Source organism: Leptopilina heterotoma, unplaced genomic scaffold (genome assembly GCF_015476425.1).
Source record: "Leptopilina heterotoma isolate Lh14 unplaced genomic scaffold, ASM1547642v1 Lhet_44, whole genome shotgun sequence".
In the NCBI taxonomy this organism is placed as follows: Eukaryota; Metazoa; Arthropoda; class Insecta; order Hymenoptera; family Figitidae; genus Leptopilina; species Leptopilina heterotoma.
The window spans coordinates 1345726-1371321 of NW_025111084.1; the positions used below are offsets into that span (position 1 = coordinate 1345726).

Consider the following 25596-nt stretch of genomic DNA (forward strand, 5'->3'; position numbering starts at 1 on the left):
TGAATCAAATAAACATTTACTGGAATTAAATAAATATTTACTTGCATCAAATAAATATTTGAATGCCCCTAAAAATATTATAAATAAATAATTATTTCAATCAAATAGATTTTATTTTAATAAAAAATTTCAATATTTGAAATAAATACAATTTAATTGACTTAAAGGAAAATTATTTGAATCAAATAAATTTTATTTGAATCAATAATTTCAGTATTAAAAGCAAACACCATTTAATTTACACAAATAAATATTATTTGATTCAAGTAAATATTTAATTGAAAGTAGTAAATTATTTGGTTACTTTAATCAAATAATTTTTTTTGTGGAGTTTCTTTAATAATTTTAATTAAAAATCTTGAAAGTAATTGAATTTTATAAAGAATTTTTTTTAAATTTTCGAAATAATCGTCTTTGTTAATAATTGAAATTAAACATTTGATTATTGAATTTTTTTGGTAAATAATTAAATTGTTTTGAAGAATTTTTTTAGGTTTTTTTTTTTTTAAATAATGTTTTTTTTAATAATTTTAATTGGAACATTTGAAAATAATTGAATTACACAAAGAATTTTGTTTAACTTTTTAAAATAATCATTCCTGTTGATAAATGTAATTAAAAATTTGATTATTGAGTTTTATTAAACTTGTATTTATTAAACATAATTGAATTTCTGAGAAAAAATAATTGAATTCCTGAGAAAAATTGTATTATTTATAAAAATAATTTAATTTTTGAGAAAAATATTACAAATGTTAGAAAAAAATGAACTTTTTCGAAATAATTCGTAATTAAATCCTTTTTTTAATCCTTTTTTTTAAATCCTTTTTGTGAATTATTATTATGTGAAGAATTTTTATTTAACAAAAATCCAAATTAAATTCTTCAGAAAAATATTTCTTTCAATAATTGATTTTCTCAGAAGAATTTTATTATTTATAAAAATAATTTAATTCTTGGGAAGAAAATAATTGAATTCTTTCCAAGAATTATATTAAAAATTTTCAAAAATAATGGAATCTTTTAGTGAAATTCTATTAAAATTGTATTGAAAATAATTAAATTCCTAAGAAGAATTTTATTGTTTATAAAAATAATTTAATTCTTGGGAAGAAAATAATTGAATTCTTTTTGAAAAATTATATTAAAAATTTTTAAAAATAATTGAACCTTTTAGTGAAATTTTATTAAAATTGCATTGAAAATAATGAAATTCCTGAGAAGAATTTTATTATTTATAAAAATAACTTAATTCTTGTGAAGAATTTTACTATTTATAAAAATAATTAAACTGTTTTGAAGAATTTATTAAAAGTTTAGAAAATAATATTGAAATCTTTCCAAAAATTTGAAGTTTATGTATTTTGATATTTGAAAGTTTATATTTGAAAATAAAAAATTTAATAATTTCCAGAATAATAAGTTCTAAATAAATAAATTCTAAATTTTACACCCAGAGAAAAATGATATTTAAACCAAATATATTTTATTTAAGTTAAATAAACGTATATTTGTCTCAGAACCAACTAGACTTTTTATTTGTTTTAAATAAAAATTTTATTCGACATAAATAAAACATATATTTGAGTCAAAAAAAATTTTATTTCAGTCAAATAAAATTTTATTAAAACCAAATAAAATTTATTTGAAACAAATAAAAAGTCTGGTTGGTTCTGAGACAAATATATCTTTTCTCTGGGTGTAGTGACTGACTTTTTGCTTCTAAATCTAATTTTTAACTCATTCAAATTTACAGACTATACATTTTATTAATCAGTGAAATAATTTTTATTTTTCTTGTTTTTTTTCAATTCCCAAAAAACTGAATTTATTAGTTACCTTGTTCGTTGAAACCTGACCAGTTTCCTCATCAACAGTGAACTTGGTCCCCTTTTGATTTGGCTGTTGAACAATGGAGTATTTCACTTGACCATTGACACCTTTGTCCTCATCTGTTGCCTGCACCTTGATAACTGGACTTCCATTAGGTGCTCCCTCTTCGACTTTTGGATTATAAGTGCCGCAATCTTTAAACACTGGTTTATTATCGTTGACATCGGTAATGAATACAACGACAACGGCAGTACTCGTGTGTATAACTTTATCGCCATCGAGGCAACACGCCCCATCGTCCATTGCCGTCACATTTAATTCATACTTATCGCGATCCAATGTTATCTCCTTTGAATGAAGACGAATAACGCCTGTTATTTCTTCAATGACAAATTGTCCCGAACTCGTTCCTCCGCCAACAAAACCAAAACGCACATTATCACCGTCCTTATCGGACGCAACCACCGTTGTCACAAGTGTATTTGGTCCAGCGTTCTCATCCACATTCGGCGTGTAAACTTGCTGCGAAAATTTTGGCTCCTCGTCGTTTTTATTTTTTGTGTAAATTCGCACTGTTGCCGTACCGGTTTTCGACAGTTCGCCTGAAATTCAAAATTTTGTAGTGAGAAATATTCATTTTGTCCCATCAAAAAAATATTATCACTTTGTTTGGAATCGAGGATTTTTTTTTAGTAATTTTCTCATTGGGATGGCAAATTTTTATTACTTATTTATTTCTGTTTTCAGAATTGAAAAATTAACTATAATTGACTATAATAATTTGAGTGTTCTTTCATTCTTTCATTCATTCACTTTTTCTGTCCCTCAAACTCTGAACAAACAAAGAAGACACCAAAATACAGAAACTAAAAATACAGGAAGTCAAAAATACAGAAAGTAAAATATAGGAAGTAAATAATACAAGAAGGAAAAAATATAAAATGTAAAAATAAAAAAAGTGAGTAAAAAATATGAGTATGTAAAAAATTAAGGAAGTAAAAAATATAGAAATTAAAATATAAAGTACATAGAAAATTTGGGTAACAAAAATAAAGGATGTGAAAAAGTCACTCTTAACAAACAAAAAAGACACAAAAATTTAGAATTTTCCCATGAATTCTAAAAATTTAATTTCTTTCAGTACTTTTAATATAAAAATGCCTGATTTCCCTGGCCAATTCTACTTTCACTGACTTTTCCCTGATTTCCCTGACCAATTCCACTTCCCCTGAATTTTTCTCTAAATTCCCTAACTTGTGTCAACCCTGATTTGTTATAATAGAAACTAGTGTTTATAAAAATCAATTGTTGGGGGTATTAAATAAGGCATGAATTGTGGTGGGAAATATTGCCTTTCCATTGATTTACGAGGTAAATAAAAATGTCTTGCAACATTAATCGAGTAACGAGAGGGAACTAACTCCTGCGGTATTTAAAGTCCCTTGAGAGAAATAAAATGTATACACATAAACGTTACACGGGAAGTTTATTTCTAAATTATCAATTGCCGGGAAAATTAGTTTTTCCCTCAATATATTTTTCTTTTCGAAGCATAAGAAAACTGAATTGCAGGGGAGAATATAAAACCTATAATCCACTAAATTTTTCAAATAAAAATTCAATCTGCTCACGTCGAAAAATTCCATGGAAATTCTGCAAATTTTTTATTTTCAAAATATTTTAACATTTCCAGGTTTGTCATAGGTCAGGAAAATCGAGGAAAAGTCAGGGATTTTTATTAAAGTACTGGAAAAAATTGAATTTACAAAAATTTTAATAAAATTCTTGACAAAATTTCAATTATTTTCAAAAATTTTCCTCAATTCAATCATTTCTAATATCTACTAATTTATAATAAAATCTTTCAAAAGATTTCAATTATTTTAAAAAAGTGTTGATAAAATTTAAAGCAAACATTACCTACATGATTTTCAAAAATAATAAAATTTAATTAAATTATTTTCATAAATAATAAAACTTATCATAGAATTTCAATTATTTTTAATACAATTTTAATCGAATTCATCGAAAAATGTAATTATTCTTAAAGATTTTATTAAAATTCGTCGAAAAATAATTGAATTATTTAAAAATTTGTTGATAAAATTCTTTATGAGGATACAATTTTGAAAAACATTCATTTATTTAGTAAATTATTCATTTGCATTTTATTTGTATTTAAATAATTGAATTCTCATTGAATTTTCTAATAAAAATTGATTTAAAAATTAATTTTAGTTAAAATTTTACATAATAATATAATATTAAAAGCATTATAGCATGAATTTTCAAAAATAATTGAATTTTGAATATTTTGGTCAAAATAATTACATTTTTCGAAGAATTTACTTAAAATTGCATTAAAAATAATTAAAATCCTGTGAAGAATTTTATTATTTAGGAAATTAATTGAATTTTTGTAAAGAATTTTTATTACATTTTTTTAAATAATTGAAGTCTTGTGAAGAATTTTATTATTTATGAAAATAGTTCAATTCTTGCAACGAATATTTATTACATTTTTTTTAAATAATTAAAATCCTGTCAAGAATTGTATTATTTATGAAAATAATATCTACTATTTAAATAAACTTTTTCAAATTAATTCAATTTGTACTTTAAAAAATTTACAAATTTTTTATTTTCTTCGCAATACTTCAATTATTTTCATAAATATAATAAAATTTTTTACAGGGATTCAATTATTTTCAAACGTAATAAGATTCTTCGCAGAAATTCAATTATGTTAAACAATTTTTAAAAATTCTCGTCAAAAATTCAATTTTTTTTTATAAATAATAAAATCATTCTCTAAAATACAATTATTTTCAAAAATTGTAATAAAATTCTTGTCAAAAGTTCAATATTTTATACAAATAATAAAATTCTTCTCTGAAATTAAATTATTTTCTAAAATTTGAATAAAATTCTTGTCAAAAATTCAATATTTTATATAAATAATAAAATTCTTGTCAAACCTTCAACTATTTTCCAAAATAATAATTTAAATAAAGTTTTCCAAATGAATTCAATTACTGAAAAAAATGTACAAATTTTTTATAAACTTCTTCGCAATAATTCAATTATTTACATAAATAATAAAATTTTTTACAGGGATTCAATTATTTTCAAAAATAATAAAACTCATCTCAGTATTTAAATTACTGTTGATTTAATTTTAATTAATTTTCTCGAATAATGTATAATTATTCTTAAAATTTTATTAAAGATCGTCGAAAGAATTCAATTATTTAAAAATTACTTGATAAAATTCTTTATGAAAATTCAATTTTCAGAAACATTCAAATTACTAAATAAATTGTTTTTTTTAATTTAAATAATTGAATTCTTGTAGATTTATCAAATAAAAATTTATTTAAAAATGAAGTTCATTCGAAATTTTAGATAATAATTAAATATTAAAAGCATTATAGCATTAATTTTTTAAAATAATTGAATTTTGAATATTTTTGAAAATAATTACATTATTCGAAGAATTTACTTAAAATTTTATTAAAAATAATTGAAATCCTGTGAAGAATTTTATTATTTAGGAAATTAATTGAATTTTTGTAAAGAATTTTTAAAAAATTTTTTTTAAATAATTGAAGTCTTGTGAAGAATTTTATTATTTATAAAAATAGTTCAATTCTTGCAACTTCTTCTTTAATTTTCTATAAATAATTGAAATCCTGTCAAGAATTGTATTATTTATGAAAATAATTGAATTCTTGCAATGCATTTTATTACATTTTATTTAAATAATTGAATTCATTTAAAAAATTTTATTAAAACAGTAGATTTTGAAAATATTTGAATTTCATTAAAGAATTTCATTATTTGTGAAACGTAATTGAATTTTTGCAAAAAAATGTTGTCAAAATAATTAAATTTTTTGACGAATTTATTTGAAATTGTATTAAAAATAATTGAAATCCTATGAAAAATTTTATTATTATTTTATTTATGAAAATAATTGAATTCATGTGAAAAATTTTATTATTCGTAAAAATAATTGAATTCTTGGGAAGGATTTTATTAAAATTTTTGTAAATAGTTTAATATTTTTTTGAAAAATTTTATGGAAATTTAAAGTATTACAAAACATGAAGACATCAATAACTCCGAGTCTTCGACTCGGAGTGATCGATATCTTCACGTTTTGTAATGATATTCTTATAATTTGTTGAATTTCATAAAGGTTGGAATTTGTAATTTTTTGAAAATTTTAATTCCTAAGGAATAATAATAATGATTAAGTATTTATTTAAAAAAATAATTTTTTGGTGTTTTGGAATAATTTTACAATTAAAAAAATTCGTAATTAAATGTAATAGAACAGTTTTTTGAGTGTCTAATCATTTTTAGAATCTAATAATAAACTTTGTTGCAATTTTTTTGCAAAATGCGTTTTTCATTCAAGTTTTGCAAAAAAATTGCAACGAAGCTTATTATCAGACTCTAATCATAATAGAAATGTTAAAATAATATTAAAATAGAAAACTTGCAGAATTTCCACGGAATTTCCAGGGGGTATTTCCATGGAATTTTTCGACGTGGATGAAAATACGAAAATTTTGTTTTAAGGAAAACATACATTTAAAAATAAGGAATTGTATAAATTTCTATCCTTCTCACCTTTATCCTTGGCAGTGACGATAAATTCATAATAGGCATTATTGTTGTCAGCATCCAACTGCTTATTGTTGACAATGATACCATTCGAATCCACGCTGAAATGATCGTCAGAAACTAAATACTCGATTTCAGCATTTTCTCCAGAATCAGCATCTGTTGCTTTAACTTTGAGTATATTGGTTCCTAGTGCAATATCTTCATCCACATTATGGGCTTGATAATCCGGTAATTCGAACTTTGGCGCATTATCGTTGACATCCGATACTCTTATCGTAAGCTGTTGGTATAGATTCCGTATCAGTAAACAAATTATTGATTACTTCATTTTTCTAATTGTATAATACAATTAAGTAATTATCATCCAAAAAAAAAATAATTGCAATATTTATTCAAACTATTAGTACCTAGTTAAATACAATTCTCAGAATTTAACCAATTGAACGACGCACTCGAAAAATATTTATCTAAACAAATTTCCCTACTATTATTATCTGAAAAGCATTACTTACGCTAGAAAAGATGAAAAATAGATTTGTAAAAAAATAAAATAAATAGAATAAAAAGAGTTTTTTGGAGCATTACTCCAGGACAATAAATTTATTATTTGAAGACGAAGAAGAAAAAGAAGAAGAAGAAGAGAATGGAAAATTGGAAAACAATTTTTATTTGAATTCACCTCAACTGAAGTGGAAAAGCCACCAGAATCTTCGGTCGCTGTGATAACAAGAGTATAAATATGCGGTTGTCGAAGATCTTCAAAATCCAGATCCTTTGCTAGTTTCACAACTCCCGAAGTTGGTCCAATATTAAATGTTCCTGCCGCACCCTGTCCTTGAGCTTTTAACGTATATCTTATCTCACGATCGGCAAACGATTTTGCCTTCACCGATATTATGCTGAAAAATTTACAACACAAAATTTTATACTTAGAAACAAAATGCATAAGCATCTCGAAGAGGAAGAAATATTCAAAAAGAGTCGACTGAATTCTTTATTTGTTTCAAATAAATTTTATTTGTTTTGAATAAATTTTACTTGTTTTAAAAAAAATTTTATTTGGTTCAAATAAATTTTAGTTGGTTCAAATAAAATTTGTTTGAACCAAAAAAAGTTTAGTTGGCTCAAATAAAGTTTATTTGCAGCAAATAAATTTTCGCTGGTAAAAATAAAGTTTATTTGGTTCAAACAAACTTTTTTTTGGTTCAAATAAAATTTATTTGGTTTAAATAAAGATTATTTGGTTTCAACAAATTTTAGTTGATTCAAATAAAGTATATTTATTTTAAATAAAGATTATTTGGTTTAAACAAATTTTATAGTTGGTTCAAATAAAGTTTAGTTAGTTCAAATAATTTTTTTTTTTGGTTTAAATTAATTTTATTTGGTCCAAATAAATTGCAGTTGGTTCAAACAAATTTTATTTGGATGAAATAAATTATTTTTCAATGTACAAATTAGAAGTTATAAATATAATAAGTAAGGAAATAAAAATATAATTATAATTAACATACTCAGAGTCCTTTTTCTGATTCTCTGGAATCTCAGCATCATAGGCAGTCATATAAAACTGTGGTGCTCGTTTACCACCGACAATTGACAATCTTTCTTCAGGTGTAGATTGAAATTTTCTTTCATCAATGCGACCATTTTGATCCTCGGCTTTCACATAGAGCACATACTCCATATCCAATTGAAACATATCCGTGCCTCTTGTTCTTACGACACCCGATCTTTCGTCAACCTCAAAGCGACCACCAGCTAGAAAATAGAGAAATTGTTTTTTTATCTCGATTTTTATCTAAAAAAAATTCTAAAAACAAAATAAATTCTGTTTAACAGTTTAAAATAGAAAAATTGTTCTTTTATTTCGATTTTTCTCTAAAAAATTCTAGAAACAAAATAAATTCTGTTTAATAGTTTAAAATAGAAAAATTGTTCTTTTATTTCGATTTTTCTCTAAAAATTCTAAAACAACGTAAATTCTGTTTAGTAGTTTAAAATAGAAAAATTGCTCTTTTATTTAGATTTTTCTCTAAAAAATTCTAAAAACTAAATAAATTCTGTTTAACAATTGTAGTGTTTAATTTTATAACATAAATACCAGGGATTACAGTTATGTCCCTTTTTTCCTCAAATATAATTTGAAAAAAATGTTTTCGCTTGGTTGGGAAAAGTTTCAGAGAATTAAATTAAATTCTGATTACAATTAAAATATGAATTAATTTATAAATTAACTAACTACAAAATTTGAAATTCAATTGAAAATTGTGGTGAAATTTTCCTCTCGAACAGTAAAATTAAATTAAAAATAATAAGCAGTGATGTAATAACAATTTTTGATTGAAATAAAAAGTATTAGTAATTATTATAAAATTTTAGTAATTCATATATATTGTCTAATTATAAAATTTAAAATTAAATTAAAAATTTTTTAAAAATTAAAAAAGCAATGTTGTAATTCTGCAAATTTTTTATTTTCAAAATATTTTAACATTTCCAGGTTTGTCATTGGTCAGGAAAATCAGGGAAAAGTCAGGGATTTTTATTAAAGTACTGAAAAAAATTGAATATTCAAAATTTTTAATAAAATTCTTGACAAAATTTCAATTATTTTCAAAAATTTTCCTCAATTCAATCATTTCTAATATCTACAAATTTATAATAAAATTTTTCAAAAGATTTTAATTATTTTAAAAAAGTGTTGATAAAATTTAAAGCAAACATTACATTATTTTCAAAAATAATAAAAATTTTTACCGAGATTCAATTATTTTCATGAATAATAAAACTAATCATAGAATTTCAATTATTCTTAATACGATTTTCATCGAATTCCTTGAAAAATGTAATTATTTTTGAAGATTTTATTAAAATTCGTAGAAAAATTGAATTATTTAAAAGTTTGTTGATAAAATTCTTTATGAGGATTCAATTTTGAAAAACAATCATTTATTCAATAAATTATTTATTTGCATTTTATTTATATTTAAATAATTGAATTCTCGTTGAATTTTCTAATAAAAATTTATTTAAAAATGAATTTCAGTTAAAATTTTACATAATAATTGAATATTAGAAGCATTATAGCATAATTTTCAAAAATATTTGAATTTTGAATATTTTTGAAAACAATTACATTTTTCGAAGAATTTACATAAAATTGTATTAAAAATAATTGAAATCCTGTGAAGAATTTTATTATTTAGGAAAATAATTGAATTATTGTAAAGAATTTTTATTACATTATTTTTTAAATAAATAATTGAAGTCTTGTGAAGAATTTTATTATTTATGAAAATAGTTCAATTCTTGCAACGAATTTTTAATAAATTTTTTTTAAATAATTGAATTTATTTAAGAAATTTTATTAAAATAGTAATTTTGAAAATATTTAAATTTCATCGAAGAATTTTATTATTTGTAAAATGTAATTAAATTCTTGTAAAAAAATTTGTGAATTCAATTATTTAAAAATTTGTTGATAAAAATCTTTATGATAATTCAAATTTAAGAAACTTTAAGAAAATTCAATAAATTGTTTTTTTTTGTATTTAAATAATTGAAATCTAGTAAAATTTTTGAATAAAAATTGATTTAAAAATGAAGTTCAGTTAAAACTTTAAATAATAATTGAAAATTAACACCATTAAAGAATTAATTAATAGAAATAATTGAATTTTGAAAAGATTACAAATTATTTTCAAAATTTTAATAGAATTCTTTACAAAAATTAAGTTATTTGTATAAATAATTAAATTCTTCGAGAAAAATTGAATTACTCTCGAAATATTAACAAAATCCTTCGAAAAAATACAATTATTTTAATGAATTAAAAAAATATTAGCAAGAATTGAATTATTTTCAAAATTTTAATAAAATTCTTCTTAAAAATTTATTTGACTTTATAAATAAAAAATTTTGTCACAATAATTAAATTTATTGTGGAATTTATTTAAAATTGTATTAAAAATAATTGAAATCCTATGAAAAATTTTATTATTTATGAAAATAATAATTGAATTCATGGGAAATTTTATTATTTATGAAAATAATAATTGAATTCATGGGAAATATTTTATTTTTTAAAATTAATGTAATAGAACAGTTTTTTGAGTATCTAATCATTTTTAGAATCTAATAATAAGCTTTGTTGGAATTTTTTTGCAAAATGCGTATTTCATTCAAGTTTTGCAAAAAAATTCCAACAAAGATTATTATTAGACTCTTATAATAGAAATGTTGAAATATTAAAATATAAAACTTGCAGAATTTACACGGAATCTCCACGGAAATTCCATGGAATATCCATGGAATTTTTCGACGTGGGAAATAAAAAATTTTTTTTTTCGTATTTCTCTAATATTACTCTCAGAATCAAAAAAATACCCTTATTTTCAATTCCCGCGAGTGTTAGTCGCGCACGCCCAGTGGTAAATGGTGCTGGGGTATTGATCGCTAATATTACTGAAAGCGGTAATTTTAGGAAATTTTTTTCTGTTATCATTTTTCATTTTTTTTATTGATAAATTTTTATTGTTATTATTATTGAATTATTTTTGATATATTTTACTTACTGCGATCTCTGACAATAAAATAATGAATATTGTGATCGGTGTCAGGATCTCGAGCCTGGAGTGTAAACACGTGCGTGTTGGGTGGTGCGTTCAATTGCACGACTGCTTGCATGGGCAATGGCCTGTTAATGAAGTATGGAGGCTCATCGTTGACATCTTTCACATTGATGATCACTCGTTGATTGTCAGTGTCTATAGAATTAATTAACAAAAAAAAAATTTTTTTTTTTTAATTTGAATCCTCGAAAAATACATTTTTATGAAGATTTTTTTTCTCTCTCGACATTATTGTTCTTTAATTATGAATATACCACATTTGTAGCGAATTTTGAATTCTGATTTAAGAATTTTTAAAGGACATTTTAATCAAATTAATTAAATTAAATTTAAAGGAAATATTATAAGTTTACACGATAACAATAAATTTTTTAATAAATTAATTTATTGTAATATTATTGTAATTGATATTTAAATATTTAAGGTATAAAATATTGCAAAACCTCCAATGATCCGCAAAAGCAAAGAAATAAAATAGAAATACAAATGAAGGATTAAATTTTTTTGTTAATGTAAATAAAAAATTGCAAATTGTTAACAATGTGAAAATATTATTTTTTATGAATAACATGCAACCATATTATAATGAAGAAAACAGATTTACTTACATTGTAGTCCTTTTGAAAGCCATGAATGGAAAAAGCAGGGAAAAAAATCAATATTAGTGATTGTTAGCGTATATAAAATGTGCTTTGCTATATTTGGCAAAATTGTTTCGAATGAATATTCTACTTTTTTGCATTGATAAATAATGTATGAGGGTGCAAAGGATAATATACCTTTCCCAAAAAAAACTATATAAACCGATTGTGTAAAAGTAACAAACGGCTTTATATTAAAAAAAAAAAAAAATAGTGAATGACAATATTTTCAAAAGTGTCTATATACCTATAAGGGAATGTGAAAAGAGAGATATAGAAAAAAAATTGACGTCTGTGCATTTAAAAAATAGCCGACCACCTTTGAGGGGAAAAAATCATTTTATATCCGTGGCTTTTGAGGTAAAGAATAATAAAGAGTTTTTTAATTCTTAAATCAAAGTTGTACTGTCGTGAAATTGACACGGGACATCGCCCGGGTAAATAGAACAGCGGGCTGCCAATTGTTAAATCGTCCAATAAAATCGGAAAATAAAAATATGAGGGAAAATAAAATTCAAATAATAATCACTTCATATAAACAAATAATAATAATAATTAACAAACAAAAAATCAAAAATTAAAGATTTTTCCTAATTAAAATTTAGATAATTAATTATTATTTTCATTATTCATATAATTAATATAATAAACAATAAACAAGAATACAAAAATATTATTAATTATTATTTTTATTATTATTATAATATAATGATCAAAAATCGATTGAAATTAAAAAAAATTCGTCTCTTTTGAAGAGAAAGAAAATATATATTTACAAAATGTCCATCGCAGTAAAGTAGAAAAAGAGAAAATGGAAAATTTACAACAAATCCTGACAGTAAATTAATTATTATATTAATCGTAAATTTTGTTTGCAGTTAATATTTCAATCTCTATATAATCAGTGATACATTGATTTTCTCATAGCAATATTTTGTAATTAAATTTTCCAATTTTAATTGCATGCCAATATAGATAATTATAATGAGAAAAACGAATAAAACGTTTAATTAAATTAATATTTTCATTACGTAGGGAAAAATATATTTGTCAAAATTTTGGATAATTGTAATTAATCTATAATGTAATATCCTCAGTAGACTGCGGTTTCAAATTATATTAATGAATTTTTTATTTTCTTTGATATTTTGTATTTATTTACACGATTTTTATTTAAACTGATTATTATCGGTTAAAAGTTAATTAAATTTATTTATTTCGGTCCTAATTTAATTTTCGATAATGTAATTTTATGCTTTTTATGGTTATTTTATTATTAACAGTGATATATTTATTATAAATTACAATATTATTATTAATTATTATTATTATTAATTATATTATTGTTAATTTTAATATAGTATTTATTACCATATTATAATTAATATTTGTTATAATTAATTATAATATAGTTTTTATTGTAATTAAATACAGTATAACATTTACTACTATTAACATTAATAATAAATAACATTTTTAACAATAACATTTTGTTTTTGGTGCTCAATAAGTTTTTAGTTTTGAATTCAAAAGTTTTTACCGCTCGTTTCGAGCAACCAATAGGAGCGCAATATTCGGTATCACGTGATTAGAAGACAAAATGGCCGTCAATTACGCAAACCGGCCAGATGTCACTGCGTATTGTTATTGTTTTTCACTGATTTTTATTCAATTGTCGCATTAAAAATATAATCTTTTTACAAATTTCGCTAAGATTTAAATTACAAAGACAATAATTATCAATTTAATGTAAAATACGCGAAATTTTTTATGTAAATCTGACGTTTCTAAAATAGTGATTGAGAAAATTAATAATCGGAGAAAATACACATTCTGTAAAGATTCTAAAGATATCCGATGCTTTTTCTAATATTATTTGTGAATTAATTGATAGACATAGAGAAATTTAACTATAATATCGATTTTGAAGAGATAAAGTCGATAAAATAATGATCAATATTCATCTTTGTAACCTAACCTCAAAATGTCAATCCACGAGCAAAACGATTATTTTATTGCTGTTAAATGGGAATGGAATCAATGTTGACGTGCTCAGTGAACAAATTTCAGGTAAAAAAAAGGTTTTGCAGTTTTGTTAATTTAAAACAAATTTTTTTCGTATTTAATGAAAAATTTGAAAAAGTTTTTCCGATTTTCTCCCGCAATTGTGAAATTATTTTTTAGTTTATTACATTCCTATTATTTTTTACATTTAGGCATTTAGCAATTATTGTATTATTAATATTGTTTATTAATATTATTAGTATATATATATTTTTATTTGTTTTTATAATAAATAATAATAGTAAAATAAAATATCAATTTTTATAATTTATTTACTGAATTGTTCTTTAATAATTATTTTACTATTTATAATTATTATTAATATTTATAAATTTATAGTAATTATTAATAATTTATAATTTTAGTAAGTTAAGTTTTAATTATCATTATTATTTGAATTTCAAAGCTTTTTCCGCTTTTTTTTGAGCAACCAATGAGAGCGCCTTCCTAGATATCACGTGATTAGTAGACAAAATGGCCGACATTTCCCGTCATGCACGCACTTTGCCAGCATTGTTGCTGCTCACAGTCTATTTACAAGTGATTTTGTTCTATTTTCCCTTTAAAAATGCAATCAGTTATCAAGTTTTGTCAATTTTTTGATAATTTCGATGAATAATAATCAGTTTAATGTAAAATTCGTGAAATTTTTTGTGGAAAACTGCAATGTTTGTGAAAATTGAAAATCCAATTAAATCTGCTGTTTACTAAGAAATTCGGCAGTTTTGTCTCTATTTGTTGATTATTTATTGATAAATACGAATACATTTAACTGTATTTGTGTTTTTGGAAGAAAAGTCTTTATTTTAAATTTTAATTACTCATTTTGCAACCTAACCTCAAAATGTCAATGTCGCGAGCAAAACGTATTTTCGTTGTTGCATTTTGGAGTTGTAATCATTGTTTACCGTCACTATCAATGAAAAGTTGGAGGTAAAAATTAATTCTTTTAATAGTTTTGTCTAGTAAAAAAAATATTTTCCTATTTTGTTGAAAAATGTATCGGTTTACATTGTGACCGTCTTTCGCCTTGCGAAATATGTACCTAATTTGTTTTTTTTTGTCGCACATAATTTTCCTACAGAAAAACAGTAGTAATTAACTGTTATTGCAGTTAATTTTGAACCTTTATTTATTAAACAATTATATTTATTATCTACCCTACACAAAAATTAGTAATCGCAGTAAAATAATTCATCAATTTTATTTTTTGCCGATTTTGTTCTATATTTATTATTAATATTATTATTAATTTTGGAACACTTATAAAATTTAATTTTCTTACTTAAATATATAAGTGGCATAAATTATCTATTGACTATGATTAAAATTTTCATGAATAATAATAATAAAGATACTAATTTCTAAATAAAAATTTAAATTTTGTATTCTTATATTTATTTTTATACATTCTTTGAAATTATTTACTTTTTATTTATAAATTTATAAATAGTAAAATAAAATGTTTTCATTTACGAATGTTTTCATTATAGGGAATTTTTAACTTTGTTTACAAAATTTAATTTGCTTCATATTAAATAATTATTATATTTACTTTATAATTATTGCGGATTCTAATTTTTTTATCAATACTTTTCAGGTTCTTTCCGGAGAGAAAATTTTTAAAGCCAGTGTGTCAATCAGTTAGAAATGAAAAATGATGGAAATATACAAATAGTGGATAAATTTTTACTTCTCTGGAGAAACATTATTTTCAAAGCCCGCCTGTCTTTCTGATTGTCAAATTCAAAAATATGGAAATAGAAAACTAATGGATTTTTTGACTTCATCGATAAAGTGGTGAGTGAATTTTGATTGTTTTATTTATTGACTGTTATAATTGAAATTTATATTTTATTGCTTTCATTTTAAAAGTGGTGTTTTACAAGGTTTTTATGGCATCCACCATTCCCACTCCCTTAGAATATAAAATTGAATTTTTTTTTTCAAATTGAAAAAATTATTAGTTTTGAGGAAAATTTATTAAAGTTGCGATTTATTACTTCAAAAAAAAAAAAAAAAATGGACAGGGAAAATTTTTTTTGCAGGATTTTAAATAATTTTAAAGTTTCGAAAGTTCAAGTAATCGACGATATTTTTTGGAAAATTTTGGCTGGAAATCAGGGAAAAACAAAATTAATTTTTTATGGCAACCCTGTAATTGGAATTTTATTTATTTTTTTTATTCGAATTTTATTACTTATTTTTTTCAAATCTTATATTTTCCTTTTGAATTCGAATCTTATTTCAAAATATTGTATTTATAATTAACGTTCAATTGAATAAATTAATGTTTTTTGTTTTATTTTTAAATTGGAAGACAAACATTTTTTTTTCGTTCGTTTGAACTTTCGAAACTTTAGGGGGAATAATTCTAAAGGGAAAAAATTGTTGACTAAATAATTTTTGTAAAATTTACCTGCATTGTGAATTGTGACCCAAAAATCAATTGTTTTCTCGGGACCAAGTTCCTCGTAGTCCCATTTTTGTTGAACTCGAACGGAACCATTTGATCCAACGGTCACCCATTTATTTTCATCACGAATTTTGTATGTCTCTCGTTCCGTTTCTTTTTCGAGGTAAAATGCAATTTTTCCCTCAATATCGCCATCGGCCTCGGTAAATTCAATCTTCTTGGTTGGCCTAACAGCCCTCGTGACACGCCTCTTTTGAATCTTGTGTACCTCAGGCTCAATTGGCGGCGAAGTCAACAATCTAACAACAACTCTGGCAGGTGCCTCGGATACTCGACTTGGAAGTCGAAGATCGTGCGCCTCAACCAATAGTTGCCATTCCTCATCTTCATCAGCGGCAATTTCCGGTTCGCCAGCCAATAGCAATTCACCAGTTTGCGGAACAATGATAACCATATTATTTGGCGTGAGCAACTTGTAAGCCAACTTATCACCATCAGCGTCAGTAGCAACAACTTTTCCAATTGTTGAAAATCTCTTCCATTGTGGCACAATATCTTTGGTTAATGTTTTCAAATTTGTCGGCGAAATTTCAAATGTGTAAAGGACATTTTCAAAAATAGGATTATTGTCATTCTCATCGAGTACCTGAACAATTCCACTGATCTTTGATGAACTTATGAAATCATTGTCTGACGCGTGAATGACAATTTTGTGAAATTTCTTCCTCTCACGATCCAGAGGTCGTGTCGAGACAACTCTAACGCCTTGTTTATGACTTCTGAGTGTGAGATTGTAGCCAACTTCTTTGGTAATTGTGTCGCTGAGAACAAATGGTCGATCGCCATCGTCCTCGGGGAGAATTGTATAGTGAACCGGAAATTTGCCACGTGCTCTTAAAACGGGAAAACCCTCGACCATCATTCCGGGGAGGGAATTTTCGAGTATTTCACCATCGCCAAGTTGATCGTGAGTGAAGGTGAGCATATTTCTTCGATTTATCACGTAAAGATGAAGATCGTGCGTTTCTGTTTTATTGGCGAGTTCCTCGAGTACAACAAGATTCACGGGCCTATTGACTAGTGGACTGAGATCGGATGTTGTCATGACAATTCCATTGTCAAGGACGGTGAAATATTTGGAGAATCCAGTCTCCAGTAATCGATAATTGGAATTGTGTTTGCCATTCTGAAAATGTGTCACCTCGAATCCAGGGTAGACATCGTGGGGCAGGACGGCCACCTTGGCACTGGCGAGGGACGCCAGTAGAACTACGGTGACAGCTATGCACCACATCCTGGGTTCAGGAGCCTTTACTAGATCATGAGTGATGACCTCTTCTGAAAAAAAAGAAAATAGAAATCGAGTTTAGTCAAGTTTTCGAATTTCATTCTTTTTTATTCTTTTCAATTCAATATCACTCGTTGGATGATTAATTATTTTTTTAATTCAGTCTTTGTTGGCTTTAGTCTTTGTTAACTCTAGACTTTGATAACTTCAGTCTTTGTTAATTTTCATCTTTGCTAACTTTAGTCTTTGATAATTTTCATTTTCCTTAACTTTAGTCTTTGTTGATTTCAGTTTTTGTTAATTTCAGTCTTTTGTTATCTTTAGTAATTGGTAACTTTGTCACTGTTAATTTTATAGTTTAGTAAATTTAGTCTTTGTTAACTTTTGGATTTTAGTAACTTAAATCGTTGATAACTTTAGTCTCTCGTGATTAGGTCGAAGGTTTTCAGTAATTAAGGTCGTCGATAATTTATGGAAAATTCAGTCTGCGATAACTTGAGTCTAGTTATTGTTAATAATTATTATAAGTAATTATTGATAATACTAATAATAATTAATTTTTGATAATACAAATTAACAAAAATAATTATTTATTGATTACATTTATTTATTAGAAAACTGACAATAATAATTGTCGATAATATTAATTGTTAATAATTATTGATAACAATTACTGTTAATTAGTATTATTAATAATAATTGACAATAATTATTGTTAATAATCAATAATAATTAACAATAATATTTACTTGTTTATTAACAATATTATTTACTTGTTTATTAACAATAATATTTACTTGTTTATTACACTTATTTATTACAAAACTGACAATAATAATTGTCCATATATTAATTCTTGTTATTGTTTATTGTAAATAATAATTGTCTTAATTTTAAATTATTAATGAAAATAATAGTTGTTAATTAAAACAATAGTTGTATAATAATTTTCAATAATAATTGTTAATAATAATTATTGATAATAATAATTGACAATAATAATTGACAATAATAATTGTTGTTAATAATCTTTAATAATAATAATTATTGTAAATAATAATAATAATAATAATAATTATTATTATTGTTAATAATCTTTAATAATAATAATTATTGTAAATAATAATAATAATAATAATAATTATTATTATTGTTAATAATCATTAATAATAATAATTGACAGAAATAATTATTTCTTTATTTCACTTGTTTATTACAAAGCTAATAATAATAATTGTCGATAATATTATTGTTAATGTTTATTGTTAATAATTAATGTAAATAATTATTGTTAATAATTATTGTAAATAATTATTGTTAATAATTATTTACATTAATTATTGTTAATAATTATTGTAAATAATTATTGTTAAACATTATTGTAAATAATTATTGTTAATAATTATTGTAAATAATTATTGATAATAATTATTGTTCATTTTTAATAGTAATAATAATTGACAATAATAATTATTGATAATATTAATTAACAATAATATTTACTTGTTTATTACAAAACTGACAATAATAATTGTCGATAATGCTAATTATTGTTTATTGTTAATAATTGTAAATAATTATTGAAAATAGTAGTTGTTAAGGTATTTGTCGCGCGACTGGTCACTGTCAAAAGTTTGTATCCGTTGACTGTACTTATGAAACGATTATGAATGCGAGTTTCCGAAAAACTTTTGCGGACGTACAGTTTGACACACAGATGTTCTAAATGTATATTCATAACCTCTCGCATGAAAAACGATCGTGGCAACGTCGCAAGTTTGGCATATGGCCGTCTTTAAAATTTCGCTCCAAAAGTAGCAGACAAGCTGTAGTATTTAACAAGCGCTATTGCCACGTTTACAAATTCACCTGTCATTTACAGTAAATGTTAAAATAATTTTTCAAGTTTGATGTTAAATATCTTTTAATTAAGACGGTGAAAAATTTTCATTTTTTTTTATAAAAGTTCATTTTGGTTCAATAAATAAAACTTTAGTTTTTCTAAAAAATCTGTCGATTAGTATAAGTGCAAAAATTAAAAATCTGTGGTTTTCATATGGTTTTCCTATACCGTACATGTTAAAAATCGAAACTTTGATTTCATTTTTTGAGACTTACAGACGGTCAATTTTATTTTAATAGGCCTTATTTTGTAGATAAATATCCAAAGAATAATTATGTGAAATTTAAAAAAATTCTGTCGAAAACGAATTTACGCGACAAATACCTTAATTGAATTATTCAGTTAATCAAAGTTAATTAAAATAATAGTTGTACAATAATTTTCAGTAATAAATAATTATTTATAATAATAATTATTTATTTCCCTTGTTTATTATTTTTATTCCAAAACTGACAACAATAATTATTGCAAATATAAATTATTTTCTTTTAAATTAATAACAACTATTAAAAAAAATTGCTAATAATTTCAGTATTGTTACATTATTAATATTTATTAATTATATTTTATAATTTTTCTGTTTTAAATAAGTTAAAACTTATTCAACACAATATTATTATTTGAATTTGAATGCTTTTTCCGCTCTTTTTGAGCAACCAATGAGAGCGCACTCCAAGATATCACGTGACTAGTAGACAAAATGGCCGACATTTCCCGTCATGCAAGCATTTTGCCAGCAAAGTTGCTGCTCACAATCCATTTCCAAGTGATTTTGTTCTATTTTCCCTTTAAAAATGCAATCAGTTTGCTAGTTTTGTCATCTTTTTGTGAATTTCAATGAATAATAATCAGTTTAATATAAAATAAGTGAAATTTTTTGTGAAAAATTGTAAGGTATGTAAAAATTAAAAATCCAACTAAATCAGCATTTTACAAAGAAATCCGGCAATTATTTCTCTATTTGTTGATTATTTAGTGATAAATACGAATACATTTAACTGTATTTGTGTTTTTGAAAGAAAAGTAATTAATTTAATATTCATTTTGCAACCTAACCTCAAAATGTCATTGTCGCCAGAAAAGCATTTTTTCATTGTTGCATTTTGGAGTGTAAATCATTGTTTACCGTCAATAATTATTGAAAATAATTGTTGATAATTATTGAAAATAATTGTTGATAATTATTGATAATAATTGTTAATAATAATTTACAATAATAACTTTTTATTTATTTCTCTAGTTTATTATAAAACTGACAACAATAATTGTTGAAAATATTAGCTATTTTATTTTAAATTAATAACAACTATTAAAAAAATAGCTAATAATTTAATTATTGTTTCATTATAAATATTATTTATTAATATTAATTATATTTTATGATTTTATTGTGTTAAATAAGTTTTATGCAACATTATTATTTGAATTTGAATGCTTTTTGCGCTCTATTTGAGCAACCAATGAGAGCGCTCTCCTAGATATCACGTGACTAGTAGACAAAATGGCTGACATTTCCCGTCATGCACGCATTTTGCCAGCAAAGTTGCTGCTCACAATCCATTTCCTAGTGATTTTGTTCTATTTTCCCTTTAAAAATGCAATCAGTTTGCTAGTTTTGTCATCTTTTTGTGAATTTCAATGAATAATAATCAGTTTAATCCAAAATTCGTGAAATTTTTTGTGGGAAACTGCAATGTTAGTGAAAATTGAAAATCCAACTAAATCTGCAGTTTACAAAGAAATCCGGCAGTTATTTATCTATTTGTTGATTATTTAGTGATAAATACGAATGCATCTAACTGTATTTGTGTTTTTGGAAGAAAAGTTTTTATTTTAATACTCATTTTGCAACCTAACCTCAAAATGTCAATGTCGCGAGCAAAGCGTTTTTTCATTGTTGCATTTTGGAGTTGGAATCATTGTTTACGAACAACATCGTTGAAAAGTTAGAGGTAAAATCAATTCATTTAATATTTTTGACTTGTTAAAAAATTTTTTTTAATGTATTCTTTAAAAATTTGTTGGATTAATAATAATTATTGTTTACAACATTTATTGTTAACAATTGTTATAAATAGTTCTTGGTAATTGATTATAATTATTGAAAATAGTATTTGCTGATATTAATTATTGTTAACAATAATTATTAAAAACAATTATTATTAATAATTATTATTAATAACAATTATTATTTTTAATTATAACTAACAGTATTTTGAAATTTTAATAAAAAATTAAGTTATATAATGAATAATAGTAAAATAAATCGAATAATAATATAAAAAAAATAATAAATATTTATATTTCATAAATTTTTATTTTGGAAAATTTTTTCCAAACTTGACTATTCAAATATGTGTGTAGAAAGATCATCTCATATAATGTAAACGATGCGGGTATCATGAATAGAACATAAGCTATAAGATTCATAAACATATAATGTTGGTAGAATGTTTACACATGAATATTACATAACGTACAACATAATCGGCTTTAAATGACTCCCCCCTTTTTCTCTTTCTCTTGCAAAATAGACAACTTGAATGTTATCACAATTATGATACATGTGAAAATTTTCTTGTTATTCTCACAATAATTTTTTGTCTATTTTGTTTAATTTTTCTCTCACAGAGAAAGATTGATGGTATAATTTCAGTCGTAATTTCAAAAAGCATTGCAATGTAAATAATTGACAAAAAAAGTGCTAAATTTACATAATATATTAATTGTGTCATTTACACACGCAGATATCTCTCTCTCTCACTCTTTTTTTCTCTTTCTCACACTCTCGCATACACATAAATAATGGATTTAATTATTTTCATTTTGTTTGAAATTCATTTCACTTGGGAAATAAAATGTTGATTTATAATTTATTCACTGTTTTTCAAGATAAATAAAAAACCATCAGGGTGCAATAAGTCAATTTTCGGTGGACAATGGATTTGATAAAAAGTCCAATTAAACGCGTGTTGATGAAGTTTTCATTCGCGGTAAACAAGTATACAGTGAAAACCTTTTTTCGTTAATTCTCTACTCTTTTGCTCTCTAAATTTAAATTAATGGAAATATTTTAACTTTATGCTGAAGCTGTATTATTGGTTTAAAAAAAATTCTTTTATTCATTTTAAATAATAATTGTTAGTTTAAATAATGATTGATTATAAATTATAATTGTTAAAAGAATAATTATTAGTTCAGAAAAATAATTAAATAATTATTAAAAAATAATTAAGGATCACAGTTTGGTCAGATAAAAATTAGGGAAACCAATTTTTTGTCAGTAAAGTCAGGGAAATGTCAGGAAAAAAAATTTTTTTCAGGGTAATTAAGAAAATAAACAAACTTTTCAAATATATCTATAATTAAAACCTTTTTGAATAGTTGAAATTTTGTAAAATTTAATTGAAAATCATTAATATATTTCAAGTATTTATTTACAATTTTTGAAAATCAATTTTTGAAAAATTTGAATTGTAAATTTTGAAAATAATTGAAATATTAAAAATTTTGATGAAAAATCTTTAAAGGTAAATTTAAAAATGAAAATTAATGAAAATTAGTTTCTAATTTTTCAAAATAATATTGTTCAAAATATTTAATTAAAATTCATCAGAAAATTAATTTGTATTTTTAAATTATACAAAAATTCCTTTAAGAAATTCAATTATTTTCGAAAAATTACATTACTGAAACTTGTGACCACCCTGAATAAATAATTGATTGATTAAGAAAATAATTACTAATTAAAAAAATAATTACTAGTGAAAAAAATGTAAAAAAAATTATTATTAATTTAAAAAATAGAAGTTTAAAGAAAAGAATTAAATAACTGTTTTTAAAAAAGGTTATTAGTTTAAAAAAATAATTCAATTCGGTTCAGTTTATTATAATGTAATAGAGATGGAGCAAATCATTTTACTAGGTTATGCTTGTAAAAGAATTAAATAAAAAAAAGGTGAATAAAAGAATAATAAGCAAAGAAATAAATAGTTTATAAAAATAATGAATAAAATGATTATTTAAAGAAATAATTGTTAGTTCCTAAAAAATAATTACTTAATTTTTTTGTAGATTTAACTTTTTTTTTCATTGCAATTAGAATTTTGTTGATAATTTTGAAATGTAATGGAAGTATTCAAATGACAATGAAAATGATTTTATTCAAATTTCACATACAGGAACTATAGATGTATATAAACGGGGTATGTAAAACCACATGAACGAATTATTGCGAGCGTGTACATAATTATACAAAATTACAAATTGCTACCTCCGCACGAGCTTATTCAGCAATATATATATAAATATAGACGCATTGCAATCAAGTGTCGAATAGTTGCGCTCCCAGTGTGACGTTTACAATGGTTTTATATCGGTACACGAACGCACCGGAAATAAGAACCAGCGCGTACGAATTTACTATTGTTATTTAGTAACCCTTCGTTCCGTTTTATTCCATTCTCGTCAGTCGAGAGACCGGACGTGAGGTCAGCCGCGGCTCGTTTAAGTCCTGAGCCTCGAGCGAGAACCGTGCCAAGGGGGAGAATATATAGCAAAGAGAGAGAGATGGCAAAACAAACTGACAATAATAATAATAATAATACAACTCATAAAAGAATCTCATCATTGGTTTTTGAGGGGAGAAAACACGGAGTCTGCGACTATATATGTGACTTGAAGATTGCAGACGAGGGAAAGAGAGAAAAAAAAGAGAAAAGAGGGAGGGAGCGAACTTGAGAATTATCAGACGGGAAGGGAATTGAGCGAGAACCCAACTACGACGAAAGGGGGGAGCGGAAGGAAAATGGATACTTTATTAATTACTGACGCCTTGGGCGCATTGCCACTTAGACACGAGTTAAAAAACACACACGGCTTATAAACCGAGCAATGAGGCTTCAACTAGTCTCTTGTTTCTTATGTATGAAAGGCTCGAGTGTTACATTTCACGATTAAATTTATTGAAGACACAAAAACTTTTCATATCAAATTTTCCCTCCTTGTTTTTATCGAACAATGCTCGAGCGCTGTTTTCGTCTTTCTTTTTTTTATTAATTTTTGTCTTTTTTTGCTAATTTTAATCCTACAATTTTAATGTTGCTAATTTTAATTTCTACAAGTCATGCTGGGGGGTCCAGCTACCTTGAAAATCTTAAAAACCTTGAAAAGTACTTGAATTTTTTTTCTCCTTGAAAACACCTTGAATTTTATGACAAAACCTTGAAAAAATTAAAATTCTTAAAAATGAGAATTTTTCCTTGACGTTTTAAGTTGAATTTTCGGCAATATTTCAATTGTCTTTATAAATATAAAAATTCTTCGCCGAAATTCAATTATATTGAGGAACTTTTATAAAATTCAATGCAAAATATAATTATTTTCATAAATAACAATATTCACCACAAGAATTTAATTATTTTCAAAATTAATTAAATTTTTCGCAAAAATTCAATTACATGTTTTCAAAAAATGTTTAAAAATTGTGGTCAAGAATTCAATCATCTTTATAAATAAACAAACAATAATCTTCGACAAAGTTCAATTATTTTAAGGAATTTTTATAAAATTCATTGCAAAATTTCAATTATTTCCAAAAATTTTTCTTACTTCGATGGTTTTCAATATTCTATTATTTTAATAAAATTTCTCGAAAGAATTTATTTATTAAACAAAAGAAAGAAGAAAGAATTATGAATTTCTTTTCTTTAATGAAGAATTACTTTTGTAATTTTTTTGTAATTATAATGTTTGTTTATTTATTTATTTGGATATTATTCTTTCTTCTGCTCTTTCCTCGGGAAATTTGCTTTCTATTTTCTTAGTTTATGGTTCTCTTATATGTCGGCTATTACTTTTATAACCGCTCCTCTTCAATTTTACATTACTTTACATTTTTATGCGACTATTCATTTTTATGATTTCCCTACACTTTTTTTTCAATTTTACAACCTTATTAATGTCGCAATTTCAATTATGTTAATTGTTTCCTTTTTAATTTTTCTTCCAAATACAATATCCGCTTTCTGTTATTACATTTTATATAATGTTTGTGAACAAATTATATTCACGTTTTTGATCTAGAATTTTGAAAAGAAAAAAAATATTCTTTATTTTGAAAAAAGTATATATTTAGAATTAATTAATTAATTTATATAATTAAAAAAATAACACATTAAAAA

At 23.7% G+C, this 25596-nt stretch overlaps 1 protein-coding gene across 4 annotated transcripts in view; it reads right to left on the minus strand.

The window, feature by feature from the left end:
- The window catches only part of LOC122506848 (neural-cadherin), a 227424-nt gene that overhangs the window by 147146 nt on the left and 54682 nt on the right, over positions 1 to 25596 (minus strand). For 3 of the 4 annotated variants that reach the window (XM_043619211.1, XM_043619210.1, XM_043619209.1), the window contains exons 2-8: positions 16227 to 17561; positions 11711 to 11719; positions 11046 to 11237; positions 7983 to 8229; positions 7148 to 7367; positions 6472 to 6748; positions 1840 to 2435 (exon numbers count right to left, since the gene is read on the minus strand). In XM_043619211.1, the coding sequence (XP_043475146.1) occupies positions 1840 to 2435; positions 6472 to 6748; positions 7148 to 7367; positions 7983 to 8229; positions 11046 to 11237; positions 11711 to 11719; positions 16227 to 17517 (2832 nt within the window). In that variant the 5' untranslated portion in view covers positions 17518 to 17561. The remainder of the gene's footprint in view (positions 1 to 1839; positions 2436 to 6471; positions 6749 to 7147; positions 7368 to 7982; positions 8230 to 11045; positions 11238 to 11710; positions 11720 to 16226; positions 17562 to 25596) is intronic. The other variant, XM_043619212.1, reaches the window with a different exon arrangement.